We start from the raw sequence: 23,433 nt of genomic DNA, 5'->3' as shown, positions 1-23,433 counted from the left end.
TATATATATATATATATATATATATATATATATATATGTGTATATGTATATATATATATGTGTATATGTATATATGTATATATATGTGTATATATGTGTATATATATATGTGTGTATATATATATATATATATATATGTGTATGTGTGTATATGTATGTATATATATGTATGTATATATATGTATATACAAATCAGTTGTCACACGTTGTTATAATGTATCAGTTTATTCTATATTTCTACAAGACACTAGTCTAAGGCTGGGTATCGAACCTCAATATCTTTTCTTATTTTCATTAAATCCCATGAAAATACTGAAACCTGCAGTAAATGTATTGTGTGTGTAACAAGTATTGTTTGTATATCAAAGCCTGATATCTCTTCTTCCTCTGAGCCATAGAGCTCTATTAAAAACACATCAATGAGCCTCACTGTTGTTCCTTCATCACCATGAACACACACACACTGTAGTTTATTGTGACTCAATCAAACACACACCGTTCTTCTGCTACAAATACTCACGAGAACACCTAATGTGGATTAATCCACCGCTGAAAATAGTCCCCAACAAATGCACTATTTCCTCTGTTTGATTAAAAACTACAGTGACCAGCTGTTTAAGGAAGTTATTTAAACTCGGATGTCGTATTGAAACAATACTTCTGACACCTCTCACATACATACTAATATATCAACACAACTAAATATCAAAAGACTGGTAAAACATCTTAACACGATATCTTTGGTTTATTGTATTGACGTTGATGTTATCTCTGCACATCTTAAACTTTGCATGCATCTTTTAAAATCCTCAAAAAAAGCTCCACAAGTCAGACATTAAGAATGAGTTCTGGATTGGGCCTTTGAATGACTTGTAGACTAAACACACACACACACACACACACACACACACACACACACTAGTAAGACAAAACCCTGCCATGAGCCGTCCCAGTTGGGTCTTTCTGGCAACATTGCGAGTCCAGATTAACAATCAATCATAGTAGAACCGTGGCAGCAGCTCTTTTAGTGGCTCTTAAACAACAGGTGAACCGGCTCTTCTGCCACTGCACAGTTTAATACAAGTGAAAACAGAAACTCTGCTGTTCAGCATATGAATGGATCAACCCTCCCACACTGTGTGAGATTAATCTAGAAAGTGGATGACTTATCTTTTTGTTTTTGCTCCAGTGATATTGTCGATTCACTTATCTGAAGCCTTTTATAAGAAATCAGAACTCGGCAAAAGGGGGGAAACCATAGAAAACACAACACAGAGGGGTATTAGCATGCGGGGGCGGCACTCAGGCACATTGACAGAGTTCAGTCAATGTGGTGGCGGCGTGGTAATGAAGCATAGACAGTAGCTCTGCTGCTCTCTGACTTGTTTGACACATTTTTCTATTGTTGTATGACGGTTTCAATCACGAGGAAAACAGCTCTGTCTGTTCGCAGTAGACTCAAGCACAACAAAGAAAACATGGACTGGGAATCAAACTTGCAGCTCTTCATCCACCAGACAGACTCCCTAACCGGCCTGCCAGTGTGCCAATCTGATTCACTGGAAACCTTGACAGTGACGACAACCGGCTGGTACTCCCTCAGCCCAATCCAGATGTATACGCACATGAATACTCATAACTGTAGTCCTTTTTTTATTTGATTGTTGTTTCAGACAAAATACCATAGAAACAGATGAGTGGTGAACCAGCCAGTAATACAGAGACGGTACGGCTGGTGGTGACATTTCAGAAACACAACAAAAATCAGAACAAACTGTGTGGATGTTGGTGGAAGAGAGAGGAAGGGGGAGGATTGGGTAGGCAGAGGGGAAACCGTGGGGGGGGAGGAAAGAGCAGAGGGTGGGTTTGTCCGGGGATGCACGGCGAAAGCTCAAAGAGGAGAAGAGGAACTGGATATTCACCAGGGAGAGGACTTTTCTACATGAGCGCACCCGCTGATTCATCCGGACAGGAGTTCAGGTCCAGTTTTTGTCACCGTGCGTACGCTTGATCATCTGTGACGAAAACATGCCAGTCTACAGCTGCTGCCGGACACGAGCACTCTTTCTGCACAAACACTCTGGCTGTTGTATTGACTTATTGCAGAGGAATTCAGGGACTAGACGCGTTGAGATTTGTGTTTTATAGTGCAGCGTGACATCTGATACTGTTAGTTTCATGCTTCATTCCTAGTCAAGGATATGACTGACCTTATTCTGTATTTTTGTTATCAAAAAAACAATGTTTGTCTTTTTCCCACCACGCTCAGACTAGCTCACTGTCTATGACACCTCAAGGCCATTTGTTCCTAAACGGGTCACAAATATGTAGTTGGATTTTGAAAGAAGGCTCCGTGGTTTCCTGAAACAGATGTTCACTGCAGTTTTTGATGGAACGCCACTCAAACAGGAGGAAATAGTGCATTTGTTGGGGACCATTTTAAGCGGCGGATTAATCCACATTAGGTGTATTAGCTTTGTATTTGTTAGGCCACCCCCTCTTAGACAAATTCATTGTTTTAGTCTTTAGTTGGTTTCGTCAATTTTGCTGAATTATTCTCTTCATGCTGAATGACTTATTTCCATTTTTTGCATGATTGTTTAAAGGGAAAGTTAGTCTGCGTTCCAAATCTTATACTTCTTCTTTTGAATTTTTAGTACATACTGCAGCGGCCTTACTATTGCATGCATCCAATTGAGACATACTACTTGTTGCAAAGGATTGTGGGTAAGAATAGCCAGAGAAGCTCATGCGTGCTGCCAAATGTGACCGGATGTAGTCGAACATCCTGGTATTTTTGGCATACTGCATTTGACAGATTATGTTTTGCTCCATACAAAATCTCTTTCTGGCTCACTAATCAGTGGATCATGTGGTCAGTTTTACAAATTGTCGATTAAATCAACTAATCGATAAGCTGACAAATCGGTGTGAGTGTTAGTCGACTAAGAGTCTCTCTAGTCACGGTCAGCCTTCACATTTGGTATTTAAGTAATCACAACAAATGATTAGTTTATTGATCAGTCCAGTCAGCCTCAACGTGTTTATTAACCCTCTTAGAATCCAAATATAGAGAGACACAATAAAATAACATCGTTGAGGCCTGTGGCTCAAACAGCGGTGGACTTCACCACTCAATTATTAGAAGGGTTATTTACACGGTAAGAGGAAGGACTCGTTTGGTTATCAGTAAATATATTGGCACTAGATGATTCTGTGAAAAGCTGCACACGCACACATAAACAGCTGAACAGGAAGTGACAAGTCATACTGTTAAAACCTTGAAACAGTTGCACTTCTGCTTTTTAGACAAACACACAGGACGGTAATGAACCACACGAGACTTCCAAACATTCCTCAACTTAGAACGGCGACTTTTTAGCACTCGTGATGAGAAACATAATTCTTCCATTTGTTCTCTGACATGTTTGACATCACTGCATTACATTGCATCGAAACGTCTGTAGCCAGGCACAACAGAGAACACGCCCACTCTAATTTCCTAGTTGATGTCAAGCGATCATTTCCAAAATATGACCTATACTTTGGAAAGAAACTTGATTTTTAAATAGATAGTGTTTTACTTTGTAGGACTTAACTAAGCAGTTCCAATCCATTTGAGAATCACACATTCATATTTTATGACTATGTTCTAGTAAACATTTTACTAGAGTAAAACTTAATGTGTGTCGTAGAAGAGCAGAAACAAAAAGTATGTTGATTATTCTGCCACCATAATTCTGCAAAACTTCTCCTCATAGCAGTACTGTCTGATTTGCACTTAAGTTGTTGTTGATGAATAATAAATAAATGAAAGGATGATTTTCAGACTCATAGTTTGGACTCGGTGGAGCAGAGAGAGCAGAGGAGCATGATTCCTTTAAGTCTGAAGTTTAGCTCTGCATTATTTCCATGAAAGGTGTTTGAATGGTGAGAACTTAGTCAGTCCATCTCCTTCCTAGAACACACACTGGATGGCCGGGCAGAACTTTGTCAGCATGACTTACGACTTATTGTCATTATCTTTAAATCTTTAAATGGGTTTTTTTTCTCTCGATACAGGCCCATTTCAGGATTGTGACATACAATTGTCTTTACGAAATCAATAAATATTTAATGATTTTCAGAAAGAAAAGTCCCCTTTAAATTAACGTGCTTCTTAGAAACCACGGCAGGGTAAAGTTTCACCTCTTGACTCACATCTAAACTGAGCACACAGGTGTGGGATCAGCACGCTGGTCAATCAAATGAACGAGGAAAAAAAGAAAAGCTTCACTTTCTCTTTTCAGTTTGAGTCACTTCATTTCCTGTTCCACTATATTAGAAAAATCCCATTACGTTGCGTCTGAAAAGCCTCGTTGTGCCTGTTTTCTCTACATCATTATCTTTCGTCCTCGTGGACGACAGAACGCGCCGCTGTGTTTCGCATCGACCTCGCGCCCCGCTGCGTGCAGCCTCCATGCACTTTGTGCACGAGTCAAACAGCAACCTGAGATGGCCTCAACTAGAGTGGGGAACTGAATTTAGCTCATGAGAAGTGCAGATGAATCCCCCCACCCCCTTACTCACCCACCCCACCTTTTGCTACAGGCCATGAAAAATGATTTCAAAGCCCAGATGTGGTGCGCGAGCAAAACTTGTGAGAGATCTGTCGGGCGTAGTGCAGGCTGAAGAAAGTAGAGGCATAAAAAATGAGAATCTAGTCTTTTACTTCCTGAACTTCAAAGGTGCCTCACCTCCTCCGCGTGGCCATCTGAAGGCTCAGCTGTGTTTGACCCTTCTCCTCTACACTGTTCGTCTGGAGCTTCTTTCAGCTTCTCGCCTATGGATACCAGGGTTTTGATTAACATTGCAGACCCTCCGACTCCTCTCTAAAATCACAGCTAAATTATTGTAGGAGCCGAAACCCAAGATGAAAATTTAAGGCGGATGTTGCCTCTGATATTGAAAAAAATTTCTTTCTTTTTTTGGTACTGATCCTCTGCTGAAAACTCCAGAATCTTGCAGGAGTTTTTATTGTATTTTGAAGAAGTCTCCATCACTTATTGTGCACGTGAGCAAGGGAGGGGAGATAAAAGGAGACAACATTGAGACATTTTCGAAATATGAGGTTTGGGTTTTTTTGCGCAACATGAAAATGAGCTCTTTTTTTTTTTTGTCCTATGCATGCGGTAGGATAACACCTCCGCGCCCATTTCACCGAACCTTTTGCCTCTGCGGGTAGTTTTTTACACTTTTGTGCAGAAAAATCGGACAAGTTGGTGTGCACTGAGAACAAAGGCCACTTCAAAACCAAGTACACAAACAATACATACAAGGTGTTTTTGTTTGTAATAAGTGAAAAAATGTGCCAATGGGAGAAGTGAAAAATCGATATTAAAGATGTATTGTCTAAAAATACATCTTGGTAAGGTTCCTTGAAATAAGACCTTTTAAGACAAAACTAAATCTTGGAACTAGTTGGGAAAACTCATTGTGAGCTGTATTTCACTGGTATTAGAACGTTTTGTGTCATAATATAAACTGTGATGCTCAAAAGTATTATTTATTCACTTAACAAGATATTAAATATGAAGTCCACATAGCTCAGTGAAATGTCACTTGTTGATTGTAATACATTTAATGAGTTATTCTGACGCGTAATTAGGCAAAATGGTGAGATTTTGTGTGTGTGTGTGTGTGTGTGTGTGTGTGTGTGTGTCTTTGTCTTTGGGGGAGCTGTGTATTGAAATTGAAAACCTTGTCAAGTGTTTTTATTACATGTGTTTACCAGGACTTGGTATGTCAAACTACACACACACACACACACACACACACACACACACACACACACACACACCCACACACATTTGCAGAAAAATATCGTGTCGCAAATTTGTATTTTACGACCTGAAACTGTAACTGCTTTCACAGAAACGCTCTCAAAATCGCCACACAGCTTAACATTTTTAATAAATGTTCTTTTTGCATAATGTCACTGCCTTCTAATAATCCATATAACTATGATGCAATAAGGTGAAGTGTGCGAACAGAGCATCTTGCTTCTTTTTTTTTAAAAAAGAAAAAAGAAGATGAAATGTCAAGAAACTACTTCAAAGATGCACAATGTAATGTAAGTGACTCTGACAGGTGAACCTGCAGTCAACCAGAGAGTGAACTAAAGAAAGCGTGCAGGTCAGAGTGCAACGTGTTCCAAGACTGTAACGTGCAGATTACAATGTAAACTCTGGTTCTAAATCTGTGAATAAAACGTGCAAAACATATTTTAAAAAAAATGACAATTCGAGTCAGAGTATTAAAAAACAGAGAGATGGAAATATCGGTGTCCTATGATGTGACAGCGCACTTGTTCTCTGCTCATGAGAAACCTCCGGCCTGAAACCTTCTGTCAAACACAAGTGTCGCGCATTAGTGAATTAATCCTCGTGGACGTGGCTGCATGTTAATGCTCGGTGACCCGTCAGAGAGGCCCGGCAGCGCCGCTGTCTCCCCCCTCTCTCTCTCCCTCTCTCCCTCCCTCTCTCCCTCTCTCTCTCTCTACGGAGCTCTCAGACCTCACAGACGATTCTTCACGTTTGTTTTGTGTATTTTTTATTCTCTATTTTAGTATCATCGCTTCTACAGCCGCCTACTCGAGATATGAGGTTGAGGTTTATCAACAAGTTTCCTTCTTTATCACATCTCAATTAAAAGCCCGTTCACGAGCAGAGGCATCTCAGTTTGATTTGGCTCTGATTTTAATTTAGTTGAGTTTATTAATATTCAAAACCACAGGGAGATGAGTGTTTAACACATATTTGACGAGACATAAATTAAACATATTTAAGACTTAGTGGAATAAAGTATAGTGAGTAAGAAGTCATAACAATGAACTACAAAAGATGTCAAATACAATTGATTTGCCTCCTTGTTGGGGGGTTAAACTCCCGCTGTGTTACAGTGAAGGGACCCCTGTGCCTTTAGAGGTAAAGCAGAGGTGTCAAAATGTTTTGCAGCAACTCAGCCTGCAACTGATATTAGCTCCACTTCATCGTTTCTCTGGAGCAACTTCTGCCCCAAGCATTTTTATTTATACAAAAATAAACAACAAACAGAGAGGCAATATTCAAGAGTAATGAGAGAAAGGACTTGTTTTTAATCAAGTATTTGAAATTAAACAGCACCATTCTTGGGATATATTTTAAAATTAATTCCTGTAAGTAAGTTAATTTCTGTTCATAGTCTAAGTATTACTCAGCTTTGACCAATTTTGCGCAAAAGCGTGTTATGCTAAACATGTTCAGAGGTCATTGTTATCAATTTAAAAAACAAAAACAAAGCTGCGGACACTCCGTCAACTGATGCCTGCTGATGCCTGCAGAGTAAACAGGAGCCAAAACGACCAGTGATCACCACGATGACAAGGTTATAAAGTGATATTAGTTCTCAGAAAAACAGCCTTTTAAACTTGAAGTTACTGCAGCTGCTCGACGTTAAGATAACACCGGTGGTGAGTTGAGTAGAAAGTGTGTAAAACCAAAAGGACAGCGGTGCGTAATTCATTTATTTAACCCCAACATCTGACCATAACAGAGGGCGATCAGCTTTTAAATCAGTTGGAGCTGTCTGTCGGACTTACCTCCCCTGTTTGGTGATAATCATCTCCGTTTGGAACTTGTGGAACTTGGCCCACAGCGGGTAGTTATTGAGCAGAGCCTGGGTCTTCCCGCACACCTGTAGCCCAGGTAACGGGTAGAGAGGCGGCCGCTGGAAGCTGTGCTGAAAGCTCACCGCGTAATTCTCCGGAGACGGAGAGTACAAGTCTTTTCCCCCGGTGGGAAACCCATCTCCCGCCGTCGGGATGTAACTCTGCCCGGCTCCGCTCCTTGGCGGCGAGCGCACGCCACCGTACGGGCAACTGCCGAGGGTCTGCGCGTAAAACCTGCCGGACTGCGCTCCGTACCCTCCCACCGCCTGGTCCGAGTGGTACGGCAGAGCCAGAGCGTCCTGCCCGCTCGGAACAGAGTCCGGGTAGTAAAACCTCGCATCCTGAATCCCCATTTTAAACTCGGTTAGGTCCTTGCAGCCGCCGCGGTGGAGATGACTGCTGATGTCGGGGTTCTTTCCGAAAGTTTGCGTTTCAGTCCCATTCAACATGCTGAGGTAGAGGTTGCCACCTATGCCGCCCATTTGCAGCCCCGCTCCCGGTGTGTGCGCAATGTCATAAGGCTCCGCTTCTGCGTCCAGTTCAATAAGAGCATATACAATAAGAAATAATAATGACAATAAAAATCACAAAACAGCTGGACTGTTATCCTCACGTATGACTCACTGACATGCCACTTTAAAACTCTGCGTCTCGGTCGGTCTCAGCCTGTGATTTAAGATACAAAACCATCAGCTCACCGTCATCAGACTGTTCATCTGTAAACTTTTTTTATTACCCAGCAGCTGATTGTCTTGTCTGTTTTTTCACGCGTGGAGTCGCTAGCAGTGACTCAAACACACGCTCGCTTTACTAACCTATGATATATACATTTAGTGAGCGCTCATATGTCGGAGGTGTGTCTGAGGCAGAGGCGGGACGTGATAGGCTCCAGATATGAACGAGCCATCCCCTCATCACATAACGGAGCACAAATCACACACGCACTGCCCTTTGGAAGAAAAAAAATAAGAAGACTATAATTAGGTTTATATATTATAAGAAGGATATTATTTAGGATTAAGACATTCTGGAACAATTATGAAGGCCACATGTTTGGGAATGATCTTGCGTTTTATTTAAGGGGTAACGTGTGCACATTAATTATTAATGTTGATATTGTTTATCATAATACTTGGATGGTGAATTAGTAAAGTGACCCGCAAGGAGGTGGATTAAAACTAACCATAATTAATTAAGCGAATAATTTACTAATTATTTTTGACACATTCATTTGACTTGAATTCACCAACACAATAGAATATAGCGCTCTGGGTAACTTACGTTTAACAATGAGACGATTATTTATCTTGTAAATGTAATTAAAAGGAATAATGATTAATTATGGCTTTTAATTTTCGCTAAATAACTCCTCAAAAAACATAGTTTGACACCTTTAAAGTTAATTCGATTACTATATAGCGATTTGTTGTTTATTTTGTCGAAATGTTGATAAAATATCTTCCCCTCTGTTATGTGGCAGAGTAGTTTTCTCATGAAATCGATCAGTTTTTACTTTATCTGTTCAGACAGGTGACATGTTGCATCATCAACCCAATTTCATTTTTATTTTCCATTAGAATCATCAAAAACTGTACTTTTTAGATTCAACGTGTCATGACGTAATAAAGACTCTGGCTGTGCTGGGTCAAATTGATTTATTTTCCCTGTTAACAGTTGTTAGTATGTGGTGTCACTAAAGGCAAACTAACCCAAAATACAATACATTTCATTAATTATTATTTTATTCGGAAATACAATGTCTTCAATTAATCTTTTTTTTTTAAACTTAAAATTGTTCAGGTCATGAAAATATGAAATGTATTTACAATAACTGTTAATATTTGTACTGCTGTCTTTTATTCGTTAACTACTTTGAGTTCATGTTAGAATATAATGTTAAAGGAATTTGTGTCTTAATGTAAACAGTGTTTTTATTGAAGTGAAGCAGATTGCTTCTTTTACTGAGCTCCGAGTCACACCGTCATAACAGACCAGAAAAAGATCCAGGCAGAAACATAGCAGAATGCTCCTTTAAGGCTGGAGGTGACTCCAGCACAGGCCTGTGAACACCAGCATGTTTAAATGGGCCAATCCCATTTCTTACTTCTACCCCTATCCCTCATTTTCAACTTGGCCCCAGAACAGGGTTCCAGACCCGGATACGTCATCAGTAGCCGTCGATAGCATTTACGTAAGACGCAACGAACCACTTCATGACAGAATAGCGATGCTCTGTCGGCTAGTAACCCGTGCTTCTCCCCTGCAGGAGGAGGGGAAACTTCGCTGCTAGACTTGAGGTACATTTTGGGCACCACATGGCATCAACCGGGAAGAAAATGCGACACGGAAATATGTTGAATGAATGCACGACAACGTTGTAACGTTAGCTAGCTAGAGACATCGGAATATAGTGGTTTTATTTTTACGCTTTTTATAAGGAAAACGTCTATAATACATTGAAACGTCACAAAACTAAGATTATACAATGTTATCATCATTTTCAAACTTTTATCAAAGAAAATACTTGTCAGATTGTGCCTCTGATAAACCTAATTTTGGAGGGCGCTATAGCCCTCTGTCACAACTAGACTCTGGACACACTACCCTAACGGAGGGGTCGGGGGAGAGGGGTATCTTGGGATTGGGCCTAACTCTAAAAATTCAAAAACAGTTTCATAAAATATCGACCAAAGATGATTTTGATCTGCTCGGTGTTTGAACAAGTTACCATTTGCGGCAGCACACCTCAGAACACCGTCAGGTCAGAATTCCGTCTCAGTCATTTATGCAAAAATAAACACAAACATGGATTTCAAATCAAAGTGTCAACTGTGTCATTTGCTGTGGACGAAGCTGACAGCACTCTCTGCTCTTTAAGACCGTTTTAAGTGGCTTGTTTTCTTACCATCACCGGACAGAATCAGCCTCATAAACCCAGGTGGAAGAGAAAAACCCTGAGGTATTACCAGCTGCATGTGTGTGTGTGTGTGTGACTACATTAATAGATGAAACCCCCCTCCAGTGCAGGTATGACACAGACCCCCCCCTCGACACTCACTGCTCTAATCCCACTTCCTGTGTCTCTCCTAGCAAGGTGAGCTCATAAGGGCACACGCTGAAGTCATCAGTGTTGACACGGGTGGCGAGAGGGCAACGGTGTGAGTGACACTACGGCCGCCACGGCCAGCCAGGCGTGTCCAAACCCCCCCCTCCCCCACCCCCCCACCACCACCACCTCGGGCTGGAGTCACCACTTCCTCTCCTCTGCTCCATCTGCTTCCGGCTGCAGCCTCGGGCCCATCACCTTGTTCAGCTTTCATTTTCTCCTGAAAGTGTTATTAGCAGGTCAGGGTGCTCTCGTGAGCACAGGCGTGAGGGCGAAACACGGCAGGTATTCTGAGCAGGATAACCCTTGTTTTAATCCTGATGAAGCGCCTGATTCTGAATTCTCTGCGTGTCTGTCTGGGTGAGCAGGAGCGCTGGTATTTTTAAATTAAAACATCCCCCGTGCTTGTAGACATGAGAGGCAACTGGACACTGATGTAAAAATCTTTACGGCAGTAAAAGAATATAGTAAAAGCAAGTGCGGTGGGCTCACACACGACTTCTAAGAGTTTACAGATTTAGACGTGATAGACGGGAACATCAGCGGACAGCTCGGCATGTCTTCATTAACAGAGTCTCCGGTTAGAAATAGGATGTTTTATTTGATCTGTAATGACACTGTGGATTCTTGGCTGACATTAAAGGCCTCGGTGTGCTTCAGATGAAATACTTGTCAGACGGTCAAACAGGGTCTGTTTTTTAGATGTTGGAGTTTCTGACAACTTTTGTAACTTTCAGAAGAAAATCACACAAGAGCGTCCGAAGTGAACAAGTTCAAGTTCGACGTTTTTTTGACCGTTCCACCCCGACGTCCTCACTCTGCCTGACTTTGTCGATCTATAAAAGCCTGCATTCTCTCTAGTGTCCACCAGGGGGCAACTCCTCTGGTTGTATAGAAGTCTATGAGAAAGTGACTCTACTTCTCTCTTGATTTATTACCTCAGTAAACATTGTAAACATGAGTTTATGGTCTCAATCTCTAGTTTCAAGTCTTCTTCAATACAGCATGATGTTCATTTAGTACATTATGGTCCATTTAGAGTCACACAGACCATTGAGCATGGAATGGTTTAGGGTGGGGCTACACGGTGATTGACAGGTCTATACCACAGTGTTGTCCATCTTTTCGTTTTAGAACTTGAACCCTTTCACAGTGTGTTCATGAAAGTTAATTGTAACATTTTGGTTATTAGCTCCACCCTCTTGTGTCACTTCTGGTGAAGAAAAAAAACAACCTGGGATGGAGTCTGACAAAAAGTAGAACTCGAGGCTTCAAAACGTCAGTCAACAAACCAACAGGTGACGTCCATGTCCATGTCCATGTCCACTTCGTTTGTACAGTCTATGATAATATCACTCAACTTCCTCCTTTCAACCCAGTCGCCAGCAAACCACTGGATATGTTGAATGTCACCATTTCTGAGGCAAAAATACATGTAATGAATACGTTTCATATCAGCCTCGTGTCACGCTTGCAGAAACGCACAATGACACGTGGATAACGATGTGAAGCGAATTGGTTAGCTTTAGGCAACAATACTACTTGGTTAAGGTTAAAAGATCATGGTGTATGTTACAATTATAAGGACCGTAACAATGTTACATCACAAGCCTTGAGTAAAAATGTACTTTTGGTTGCACACTGGACATGAACAGTGACCTACTGGGTGAAAGTCCTGTCTTTGTTTGATCCCTCCCACTCACCCATAGAGGACTTTCTTGCTCGTTATACTCGCTATACTATATATATTATTATATCATTTAACTTCCAATAACTGTCGCACAATATATTGCATTGCATGATCTGACTGTATGCAAAAATGTCCACATATTCATGGTTTGCAGAAACTCCTTTGCTCTTGACGGACAGGAGTCATAATTCCGCTGAAGGACTTTGTTTAAACGTAAAACATTTCTGATGTCGATTTATTGGGAGGACTGTCTCGTATAAACACTTTCTCCTTTAAGACAATTTTGGATGAGACTTCGTACCCATGAGTTCTTGGGACACACTGAACCCTTAAGTCAGGTATAAAGTTTTGAGGTCGACTCCACTTAGTTTACAGCTGGTTCCCGCTGAATCTGCACTGGAAAGGCCCAACAGCCCCCATATGAAACCTGAGGAGTCTACATGTTGCTCTAGCTCATGACCACAATGTTCACTATGTCAAACTCATATATGCTTGTCTTGAATATGCATTTCCTACATGCTGTATTTCAGCCCCACGCGTCTGAAATATTACCTCAATAGCTTCAAAATAATAATTACCGTAGTGTTTTTGTGTGATTTTTCTGTTATCCTCCTCGCTCTTGTTAGAAGTCAACTGTGCCGTTTGGATGCATAACTCCATAGCCATAAATATCCGCCTCTTGACACTGCGTCGATGTGGGTGGGCATGGCACGTCTCACACAGACTTCACAAATCAAATCCAACGTGCAGGCTGAGCCGCGGCATTCGTTTCACTTGAGCACCAGTTTGGTGCTCGTAGCAAGCGGGACTAATAAAAAAGATATGACGTTATCGTCACATGGATGGGGAGATTTTTGGCTTACAAGTGACGACCCAAATGTGCTGATGTAGTAAAACTTCTGAAAACTAAGAAGTCGCTTCTGACTTTAATGAACTACAGCACAGGACTAAAACATCTGGTGTCATCAGACACTTGTTCCCTAAGTTTCTGGCTTGTTAACCGTTTAAGATCCCTTGTCTCATGTTGCAGACTATGAGTAATGATCCCTTCACATTTGAATAGTTTTTAGAAGCACAAAGAGGTAAAGCTATCGGGTATTTCATAAGAATCAAACAAAAAAGAGATAAAAAGTCAGAAACATTGACAGAATTTGTCTCACAATCCTTCAAATTTGTCGTGTAATTGCAGATTGCAACCAACCGAAACTTCTCCCATGTGACAAACATGTAGGAGAACATACGATGGCCGATGCGTAAATGCCCAGTTGTGACTCCCTTCTTCCGCTGTATCTACACTGAAGTACCAATAGGAACTAATATTTCACTGGTAGCTGATTCATAAAACTAAATTACCCTGTAAACCCAACACCGTGCTGAGGCGTTTATTAAAAACCAGGGTACATACGTCCCTCATAATCACCATGTAAACGTTCCTCATTGGAGCGACTTAGCTGGAGCGCAGACTCCCTCCGAAGTGGCTGCTTAAGAAAACGTCTTCCTGTCTGAGGACGCACCACGACACTGGTTCCCAATTAACGCGACATATGTTTATTCAAATATCCGCACGGGTGTGAAAGAGGGCTTCAGGAGGCACCACCCGCAGAGGCTGTGAAAACAGAGGGCGGTGGAATTAAGTGAGGAAAGAGAGAACAGAGAAATCTTGTGAGAAGGCAAAGATAGCACTTAGTGCTCAGTGGAATTCGCACTCGATAGCTCACGAACTCTTGGTGAAGTGCAAATGTATTCCTCGGCAACCCAGAAACAAACAAGCTGCCACTTCCTTTTGCCTATAATTAGCTGGTAATCAATGCTGGGTGGGTTTCTGTCCTGTCAGACATCCACAGCCACCGTGGGGCTAGACCTGCAGCTGTACTCTCAGGTGTCAGGTGACATCCAACATACATTTGGCCACGTTTTCGGTAACGGGGCTTCCTCAAAAAAGACAATTTAGTTCAAGTGACGCCATGCAGCTTTATTTTTGTGTGTGAACTTTTAATATTTTGACTTGAGAAAACCCTAAAAAAAACCACCACCACCTCCTCCCTGATCCCCGGTGGAGTTCATAGACATCTCCATTGGCACATGTGACTCCCCCAGACATTTGCCACTTTCTCCAAGAGCTTGTTTAGGAGAGGGGGGAGTGTTGTGGTGGTGGGAGAGTAATGGGACAGCGTGCACTCTCTTGTTGGCCTATGAACCCTCGCTAACCCCCCTATAAACACAGAGAGGGGATGTGTAGGCTGAAGGCAAAACAAGCACCACTCCACAGTTACCCATGTGACCTCTCAGCCTGGAAGTATCAAACACCCAGAGTTCATATCGTCATTTCAAATTCCGGTTTATGCCGCTTTTGACAACATATCTCATTGATTATCTCATGGGAATCTCACAGGCCGTTCTCTGTTGTTTTCTGTCACTGTCCAAGTGGATTTGCAAAATGTAGAATTTAGAGACCTCGTCTTTCTCTGCATGCTGTCAAATCCAGTGCACAGTTTCCTCGTCTGCTCAGGGTGTGACTCATCCTGTGGCATTTGAGTGATCACATGGGTGTTGAATGTTGAGTGTGTCAAAACTTTCACTATGACTTTCAGGCATTTCAATTAATCTCGAGGTTTTCAAGAAATCCTCGGTAGCTAATTTTAAAACACTCATTTTCCACTCTGCTCAGAAGAACCAGTTAAAAAAATGCTATCTTTTCTTCCAAATTACCAGTGCCTTCATCATACCAATGTTGAAAAGTAAGTGTTGGGATACATGAGGTATAGTGTTGAAGTTAGGCGATTACTCGGCTGTTGGAGGGGTTTTCCAGTGATTTAGTTTTATAAAGTTGGGGAATTCACTAATAGAAATGGTCAAAGCAGCATATAGGTGTCCTAAATATTAGTCCTAATATGGATCAAGCTTAAAAAACACTGGATCCAAGTAAGGCCTTTACACACCGGGGGGCTTTTTTTGGTGCAATTTTAACTTTTGTTTTTGTCATGAATACTTTCACACAGCCACAAAAAAGCCACAAGCTTTAGATTTTTTGTTTTTTTCGTAAAGTGGCAGATTTTTGGGGAGTATTTTGCATTTTCGTGTTCATTTGTCACCCCCGGGGTGTGTAAAAACATTTTCACTGCAAGAAAATCAATGTTTCTAGACCAGAAAACCCAGAGTGCTTCATCAAATTAATATTCTATCAAAATAACTAAGAACTACTAAACAGTTTGACATTACAGTCGTTTACTGGTGTGTCCACATATTACAAAAAGTCTTTAACTTAAATTTAATTCAATACTTTTAAACTTGAAAATAGTATGATGATATGTGTAAAACTGTAAATCAGGCAGAAATTGCCAAATACCAATACCTACCAAGGGCCTGCTAAAAAGAGTCTTAGACCCTCACTCTCTGGTAAATATCCACGTCTTTCAAACATCTTTCAAACATCACAACCGCAGTTTTTACCACAGACCTTCTAAAAAAATGAATGCCCTGCCAACCCAAACCAAGATAACCGTGATGAGAAGATAAATTGTGTTTTTAACACGTTGAGTATTCTCCATGATGACAAAATGGACCTTTTATGTGTCAAAAGTTTACCTTAAGTCCTGTTATAATTTGAACCTACAGTCCGAAAAATAGTTAAAGGAGTAAATCATTTCACTGAAAGCACCGAATAGACCTGACAGACTCATGGGCCACAACTTAATAATAAACTAACTGAGTGATGGTTGGTGTATGAACTGGTGCTCGTGGAGGTTCATTCATGCTGCGGATCCTTGGGAGGTCCTGCACATGAGCACACAACTCTGGCAGCTTAATGTCACTCAGACGGACAGCGCAGTGCACGGCCGTGACAAAACAGGGCAGCTGTGCACTACCACACATTCTTCTGGCCTGCTCCACAAGATGCAGATCCCCCCCCCCCCCCCCCCCCCCCCCCCCCCAGCAACACCCCCCCCCCCCCCCCCCCCAAAAAGAACATCACGGGCTTCTCATACGTCCAGCGCACCCCCCCGCCCCATACCCTGCACCCACCTCATATGCAGACAGACTCGCCGCCGTCCACTTGCCCTCTGACTACATTGAGAAATCATCACCCTTGTCAGGTTCAAGCTGACCCTGCTACACTAAGTGCTACTTGTAAGGGTCAGCTGGTCCAGGGTCAGCTGCACGTCTGCAGCTACTGTTGGAGGTTCAATTACATCCAAATGAGAAGCCTATAGATGTTGTAGCATTGTGGAGTGACAGTGAACCCATGCAGAGTTACTGACTGTTAAACGCTTGAGTTTCCCCACATCCATGTTTTCCACGTATGAGAAATTGTGAATGAGCGGTTTGTGGTTGTGCGGTTGTGTTTCTATTGGCCAGCGGCCCGCACTATGTGCTTGGCATGTTGCCAGGTTGTGATGCATCGTTTCATGCGAGTACGAGAGAGAACGAGAGTTTCTTTTATTTGTAACCAAACATGACGTGCACGGAGATTTATAACGGAAGATTGATGCCACTCATATCGTTTTAATTTCTCTGCAAAGAAAATAAAAAAACAACCTCATTCATGAGTCTGTACATCCCGCTTTTCTTCATTTTCATAACATGTGTGCTTATCTTCTGATGCTTGTCTAACGTAATGAAGTTATTTAGGGCATGGAGGAATACAGGATGTTTTTCCTTCCACTCACCAGCTCAGTTGTCTTTGTCTATCCAGAGAGGCAGCTGACGGCCGCTTGTTCTAATGCCTAATTATCAGGCCATAAATCCTGCAGGACAAAGTGTCAGGTGCTCTCAGTTCAGCCAAGGATTTCCAGGGATCCGTGTCACCGTATCCAGACAAAAGCAAGGTCTCTTCATTAAATAATTGATCGTCCCTCATCCAGGTTCAGGACATAAAGGCCCCTCACACGGTGTGCGTCGTCAACCCTGCCCTCTTAATCCCGCACTGACACTCGAGAATTGCCTTCATTGTCCTCAAAGTTACCGTATCGTAACTGATGGAATTCAAGGGATGCTCACAAGAAATATGACGCGACATATTTGGTGAATTACATCACATTTTGACTGCTGTTTCTGCTGACTTTGCTTGATTTCAAGCTCAACCAAAAGCTCGGTCGATCTCGGCCTGTTTAAATAGCAACAGTGAGTTCAGAGCTTCAGAAGCAGCCACTCTGCCGTCCTCACATTCACATTGACCCACTTTACTTGCCATACTCACCGTTCACCTCTGACACCTGGTATATGTAGTTGTCTCACTGGGGTTGTTGAAGGCAGAAGCAGAGAAAAGGATGTGAAGATGCCTCCAGTGTTTTCTATCCTCCAGTAGCCTCTCCTCGTGTGGACAGCTGGGTGTCGGAGGGGCCGGGCTCTCTGGTGGTCTCTGAGGTCCGACCCTGCTGACGGAGCTGACGGTGGTCTGTCAGAGGAGAGGACATGGTGAATTTCATTATTCCACTCTTAACGAGACATCTTCTCAAACATCTTCCTCAAGCTTCCTCATATTATTTTAGTACACTTCCTAAGTTACAGTTAATCTTCTCATAAAAAAACACTAGAATGTAACATAAATCAAAGATAAGACTATAGAGAATAATGCTTTTTGTTGTAAAGATGCAGATATAATATTATCTATCATATATCTAAGAAACTAAATGACTTTAAATGTGCATCAAAAATACAGTTTACATTTCTTTTACAACCAATAACATGGAAAGCCAAAAACAGTTTCATCATGGTTTCGTATTTGCTAGATTGATGTAACAGAAAAAAAGTTGCCTGTTTTTATATTTGTAATATTTGAATTGTTTCCCAAAAACATGACGGGGAAGTTTTAAGACTTCTCTTCGGTTCTTATACCTTTGATTTTAAACTTGTTGAAAATAAATAATAGTCGAAAACTGAAAATGGCAAGAGCTGATGGAGGGAATGTGTCGTAGAAGACTTTAAAACTGAGGAAGATGCATTTACATCTCACATGGTAGAGGTACAGGAAGACAAAACCATTGAGATGACTGCAGGTTGAGATGCTAGTGGGTGTTAGCTGATGAAAAAACAAATGTAGTCAGATTCCAACTTTCTCTTAAGAGACTTGATCGACTCTGAAAACCTTTGACCCCCCCTTGCGCCTCGACTCCGTCTTTGAAGAACACCGCCTGGGAAGGTGCGGCAGAAAATTCCATTTGAAGGAAATCTGATCTGAACGCTGTTAAAATAATCCTGCCCCCTTTGCTCCTCATCATCCTGCAAGCTCGACGCTGCGGGCCTTGATATTACAATCACTGTAATGAAGCCGGGATTGATTGAATGATTGGCAGCTGGAGACATGTGCGATGAATGACCTGAGCCGCCGACTCTATGCACAAACACAGTGATGGACGCGGTGTTTTCAGGGGACGCGTAGCCGTGGAAAGTACAGCACAAGAGGCTAAGCCCAAAAGTGTGTTTGTGTGCGTGTGTGTGTGTGTGCTGCAGTCTGGTAGCTCTTATTTGTTTCACTTGCTCCTGGGCGAGTGCTGGCATTTGTGTATATGGCTTGAGTGGCAGCAGGCAGAGGGGCACTGCTAGGGGTGGTCAAACACAAGTGTAGGAGGAGGAGGGGGAGGTGTACTCGTACTGAGGTGGTGTGTATATATATGTGTGTTGGGATCCAGATCAGACACGTTTAGCTGGACACGTTGGCTTTAAGCGGCGTTTCGGCTGACAACAACTTGCCAACCAGAGGTCTTGCCCGCCACCGCCACCACTGAAGTCCTCTGATTCATCTGGCCCTATCAGTCCACTGCTATCTGTATCAATCATTAGAAATCATTTATTTTTAGTGGGATGTGGCCTCTCGCCCTCCTCGCTGCCCTCTTGCCCCCCGCGGGCGCCCCTCTGCCTCGGAGCCCCTCACTAATGAGTGTCAATCTGGAGGGCTGTGGCACTTTTACTGCAGACACCTCCCCTGACAAACGCAGGGCTTCAGTCAACATGAATCACACGAATGGACGCCAGCGAAAGTGACAACCGTGCCGGCCGACGCCAAACCCCTCCCTCGTTTCCTCCCCGGCCGTTTTAAAAGTTTGTTCATTAAAGACAGAGCAGCTTTTTGTATTTCTTTTTTTAATGGATGTATTTTCGCTTCTTGATGCAGAAGACTGAGTCTGAAACCACTCTGCATTTAGTGCTTCATATTTACTACATTTATTTGAATGGCCAGTGTGACATTTATGCCATGCTAGCAGTTCTGTTAGGATGCACTTCTACAAGGCTTTGAGCTAAATGCTAAAGTCAGCTTGCTAACAGCATGCGCACAGTGACAATATTAACATGCTGATGTTTAGCAGGTATACAGTTTACCATGTTCACCATCTTAGTTTAGCCTGTTAGCATGCTAATATTTGCTAATTAGTATTGGACAAATTGAACTTTTGACCTGATGTTGGCTCTAATTGAAAAGTTTAGGAACCACCAAAGTCAGGAGGGATCATCCTCTGGCAACTATGAATGTCTGCATCAAATTCCAATGTCAATTCATCCGATAGATGTAGGGATATTCAACTGGATCAAAGGGAAACTTTGACCTGCTAATGGCGCCAGATGAAAAGTCAGGGGGTCACCAACGTCAGTAAGGGTCCTCCTCTGGGCATCACGGTTATCGGCACCAAATTCAATATCAATCCATCCAATAGTTGAGATGTTTCAGTCTGAACCAAAGCACTGGCTGACCAACCAACCACCGGACAGATATTGCCGTCTTTAAATTGTGTGGTTAAAAACAATTGGGATACAATAAACAAAGATTTTTGGCATCCTTTTCTCACAAAGCGCAGTTTTGACATTTACGGCAGGCATCAAAAAATCAATACATCAGCTGTGGAGGACCTGGGCTATAGTAGCTCAACTTGCGTGGTGCTGTTTGTTTTATTGATAGTATTGACATGAGGTCAAACTCCGGTCACTATTCAGACCACGCTCTCCCCAGCAAGCTTGACATGACTATTCAAAGCCTGCCGCTCTGTGTGACACAGTCATGATGGTTTGTCATTACAACAACACCCTGTAGATATCAACATATCTGCATTTGAATTGACTCGTGTTTTTAAGAGAAGAGTAATATGTCCTCTGTGTTCCTTTGATTCTCAGGACATCGGCGTAGTCTAGTAACCAGGCGGACGTCAGAGATCTATTCTGGATGCCTGGTGCGACAGCCGGCCAGCAACAGCAGCAGCAGCAGGGGGAAGGAATGCCGTCTGTCCCGAGGCCTGGGCAGAGTGATCGCTGATCCTGTCGGAGGAAGCGGAGATGGGCGGCTCTCCTGTTTCATGGGTTGTGGAGGAGAGAGAGAGGGAGAAGTGAGTTGGACTGGGGACATGACGCTCATGAGAGAAAAGAGTGAGAGTGGTGTTGGGGGGGGGGGGGCTGAAGGCATTTGGTTTGGTGCCAGTCGAGCCAGCTTTCTGGCATTCCGCATTCCAGGAGATCAACACCACGGTGTTTCCTTTCACCCCCATCCACCACCCTGCCGCCCACCCCGATACCCAGCACCGTTTGTATTCAGTAAATCTTTATTGAGCAAGAAAAAGTGTTATCATCTGAACAACAACCAATGTGCCACAACAATGGAGAGTGGTCCAGATACCGTGTTCAATACAAGACTTCTTCAAATGGAAGACACCGGGGAACACATGATCTTTAAAGTGGCATCATGTGGTTTTTGACAGAAGAAATATTGTATTGTTTCTTTTACAAATGAAAAGAAGAAATCATACGCAATAAAAAGCACCCTTCCTAAATTCAATGCACCGATTTATAACTTAAAATTGTCATGTAACATGATATGACTGAGGGTGTTCACTGACTTTATGTCTCTTCTGTTGCTGGTGTCTATGTTTCAACATTAATAATTATTTTGTAATTGTCTACAAAATTGTCTTTTGTCACGGTTCAGTTTATAAGCAAGGATTGTGGTTTAATTTTGCCTCAAGATGCCTTCAAAAAATCTATTTCCAACAACGTAAATATACTTAATACTTTGCTCAAAGAGGAGAGATGTTGCCTCTCTATGAACCCTCTGGAATCACTCAGCAGATTGTCTGGTAATTAATTAGCATAAAACACAAAGCACACCTGAGGCCAAAGGGAATGTCATTAGTTTTGCAAGAATTTTAATTCGTATCACTTTGCCATAATGTTTTACTTATGTTTATCTACAATGGCCAAGCAACCTTCTGGACGATGCACACACCGTTATGAAACAGAAACTGTCCAACAGTTACTGATATATTGCAACAGGTATGAATTAATGTCAGGACTAGATAGAGAACACAAGATTAGACGACATCAGAATCAGAATCAGAATCAGAATCAGAATTAGCTTTATTGGCCATGTATGCTTACGCATACATGGAATTTGTCTCCGGTTTCCACTCCGCTCTCAATGTACAAACACAAATTTACAATAAACAAGACAATATATATGTAAAGAATAAAAAAGGGCAGCAAAAAAGTAGAACGGATGTAGGTATAGACATTTAGCTATATACAATATAAGTATAAATATATATTCAAGAGAAAAAGTGTATATATATATATATATATATATATACATGTGAACATAAACCTATAGACAATGGCATGAATTATAAGTGGTGGTAATAGTGCAGTATAAATTATTTATTGTTCATGTGAGTGATGGCCAGTGGAAAGAAGCTGTTCCTGTGTCTGGTCATGGAAAGTACGCAATCTTCTGATTAATTAGTCAAGGTGGCGTTAATGCACCTATAAGGTGAAGACGGCGTTACATCTCAAAGGAGACGCATGGTGGAATTAGCGAGCTAGCTAATTAGCCAGCCTCTAAATGAGTAGGAATTCAAACACCTTAATGTTTCATCCTCACACACTTGTCACAGCGTAGGAAAGCACGCTGCCATCACCAGATGAGTGACAAAGCATGAAAGCATGGTGGAAACAGCTTGCTAGCCAGGTAACTAGCCAGCTGCAGCTGCAACTTCAAGCCACGCCCCCTGCTTCAAGTCACGCCCCTCCTGGGGACAACTCAAACTGCTGCAACACTCACAGATGACATACTCTACTTCCTGTTTATATCAAACACACCCTTTGTCACAAGGCGGCCTATTTAAGGTGAAAGGTGCCCAGCCTGCAGTGCTGCAGCTCTTCACTGTTCCTTTGCTTGCTAGCTATCTGCACTTTAACACTACTATGAACTTCCATACACCACTGCTACAGGTACTTGAGTAGTATTTCTCAACACACCAGGCCAATGCGGTTACTTTTGGTTGGCTTGAAGGAGGAGATAATGGTGTCTGTGCTGCTGCCTGGATTTATCAACCCTGTTTGTCACATTAGCTGCATGCCTCAAACACTCAACTGAAGCCTGCAGCTGGAGTTCCCTGTCCCTGCTGTTGGCTGTTTGGCACCACAGAGACTCTTCCAGGAAGGTTTTCATTGAGATGCCCGACTGCTTCACTTCGTCAAGCTAAGTTCTGCTAACATTTCTTATCCTGAGTTCATGTCTTCGCTCTGTTCGGTCTGTGTTCCTGTGCTTGGAAATGTCAGAAAGCTGTGAGCTATGTCATGGTGGTTGATATTTTCTGCTCTTATGCTTTTGCTGCTGCAAAATGCAACATCTGCATTGGAGTTGGTTTTTGCATTATTTATTTTTTTGTAGTTGCTGAACTTTGTTTTAATTTGGTCGTTGTTTGGCACTTGCATTGTGATGCTTTAATAATATTATGGACTGTTCTGTTCTGGCCTGAACTGGTTTTGCACATATATTTAAGTTGTCATTGTGTCATTTCAGCTAATTGCAAACTAATTACTCCTTTTGGAGATTGTTTTTAGAAATGTATGCTTTCTTGACTTCAAGGGATTTTCACAGCATTCGTCACCCAAAAGTTCCATTCATCCGAAGCATTGCAGATAAACTCAAAAGCTGAGGGTTTACGTGTGAACTCGCTTTACTATTCCAAT

General features: G+C 42.1%; 1 protein-coding gene across 1 annotated transcript in view; it reads right to left on the bottom strand.

Moving 5' to 3' along the window:
* Positions 1 to 8,169, bottom strand: part of tbx21 (T-box transcription factor 21) — a 29,450-nt gene extending 21,281 nt beyond the window's left edge. The window contains exon 1 of the mRNA XM_031842921.1: positions 7,619 to 8,169. Within this exon, the coding sequence (XP_031698781.1) occupies positions 7,619 to 8,169 (551 nt within the window). The remainder of the gene's footprint in view (positions 1 to 7,618) is intronic.
* Between the last annotated feature and the right edge of the window lie 15,264 nt (positions 8,170 to 23,433).

Source organism: Anarrhichthys ocellatus, unplaced genomic scaffold, assembly GCF_004355925.1.
Source record: "Anarrhichthys ocellatus isolate YVR2014 unplaced genomic scaffold, GSC_Weel_1.0 scaffold4, whole genome shotgun sequence".
NCBI classification, from domain to species: domain Eukaryota; kingdom Metazoa; phylum Chordata; class Actinopteri; order Perciformes; family Anarhichadidae; genus Anarrhichthys; species Anarrhichthys ocellatus.
The sequence above is the reverse complement of the archived record's forward strand: the minus strand, read 5'-3'. Positions and strand labels throughout refer to the sequence as shown.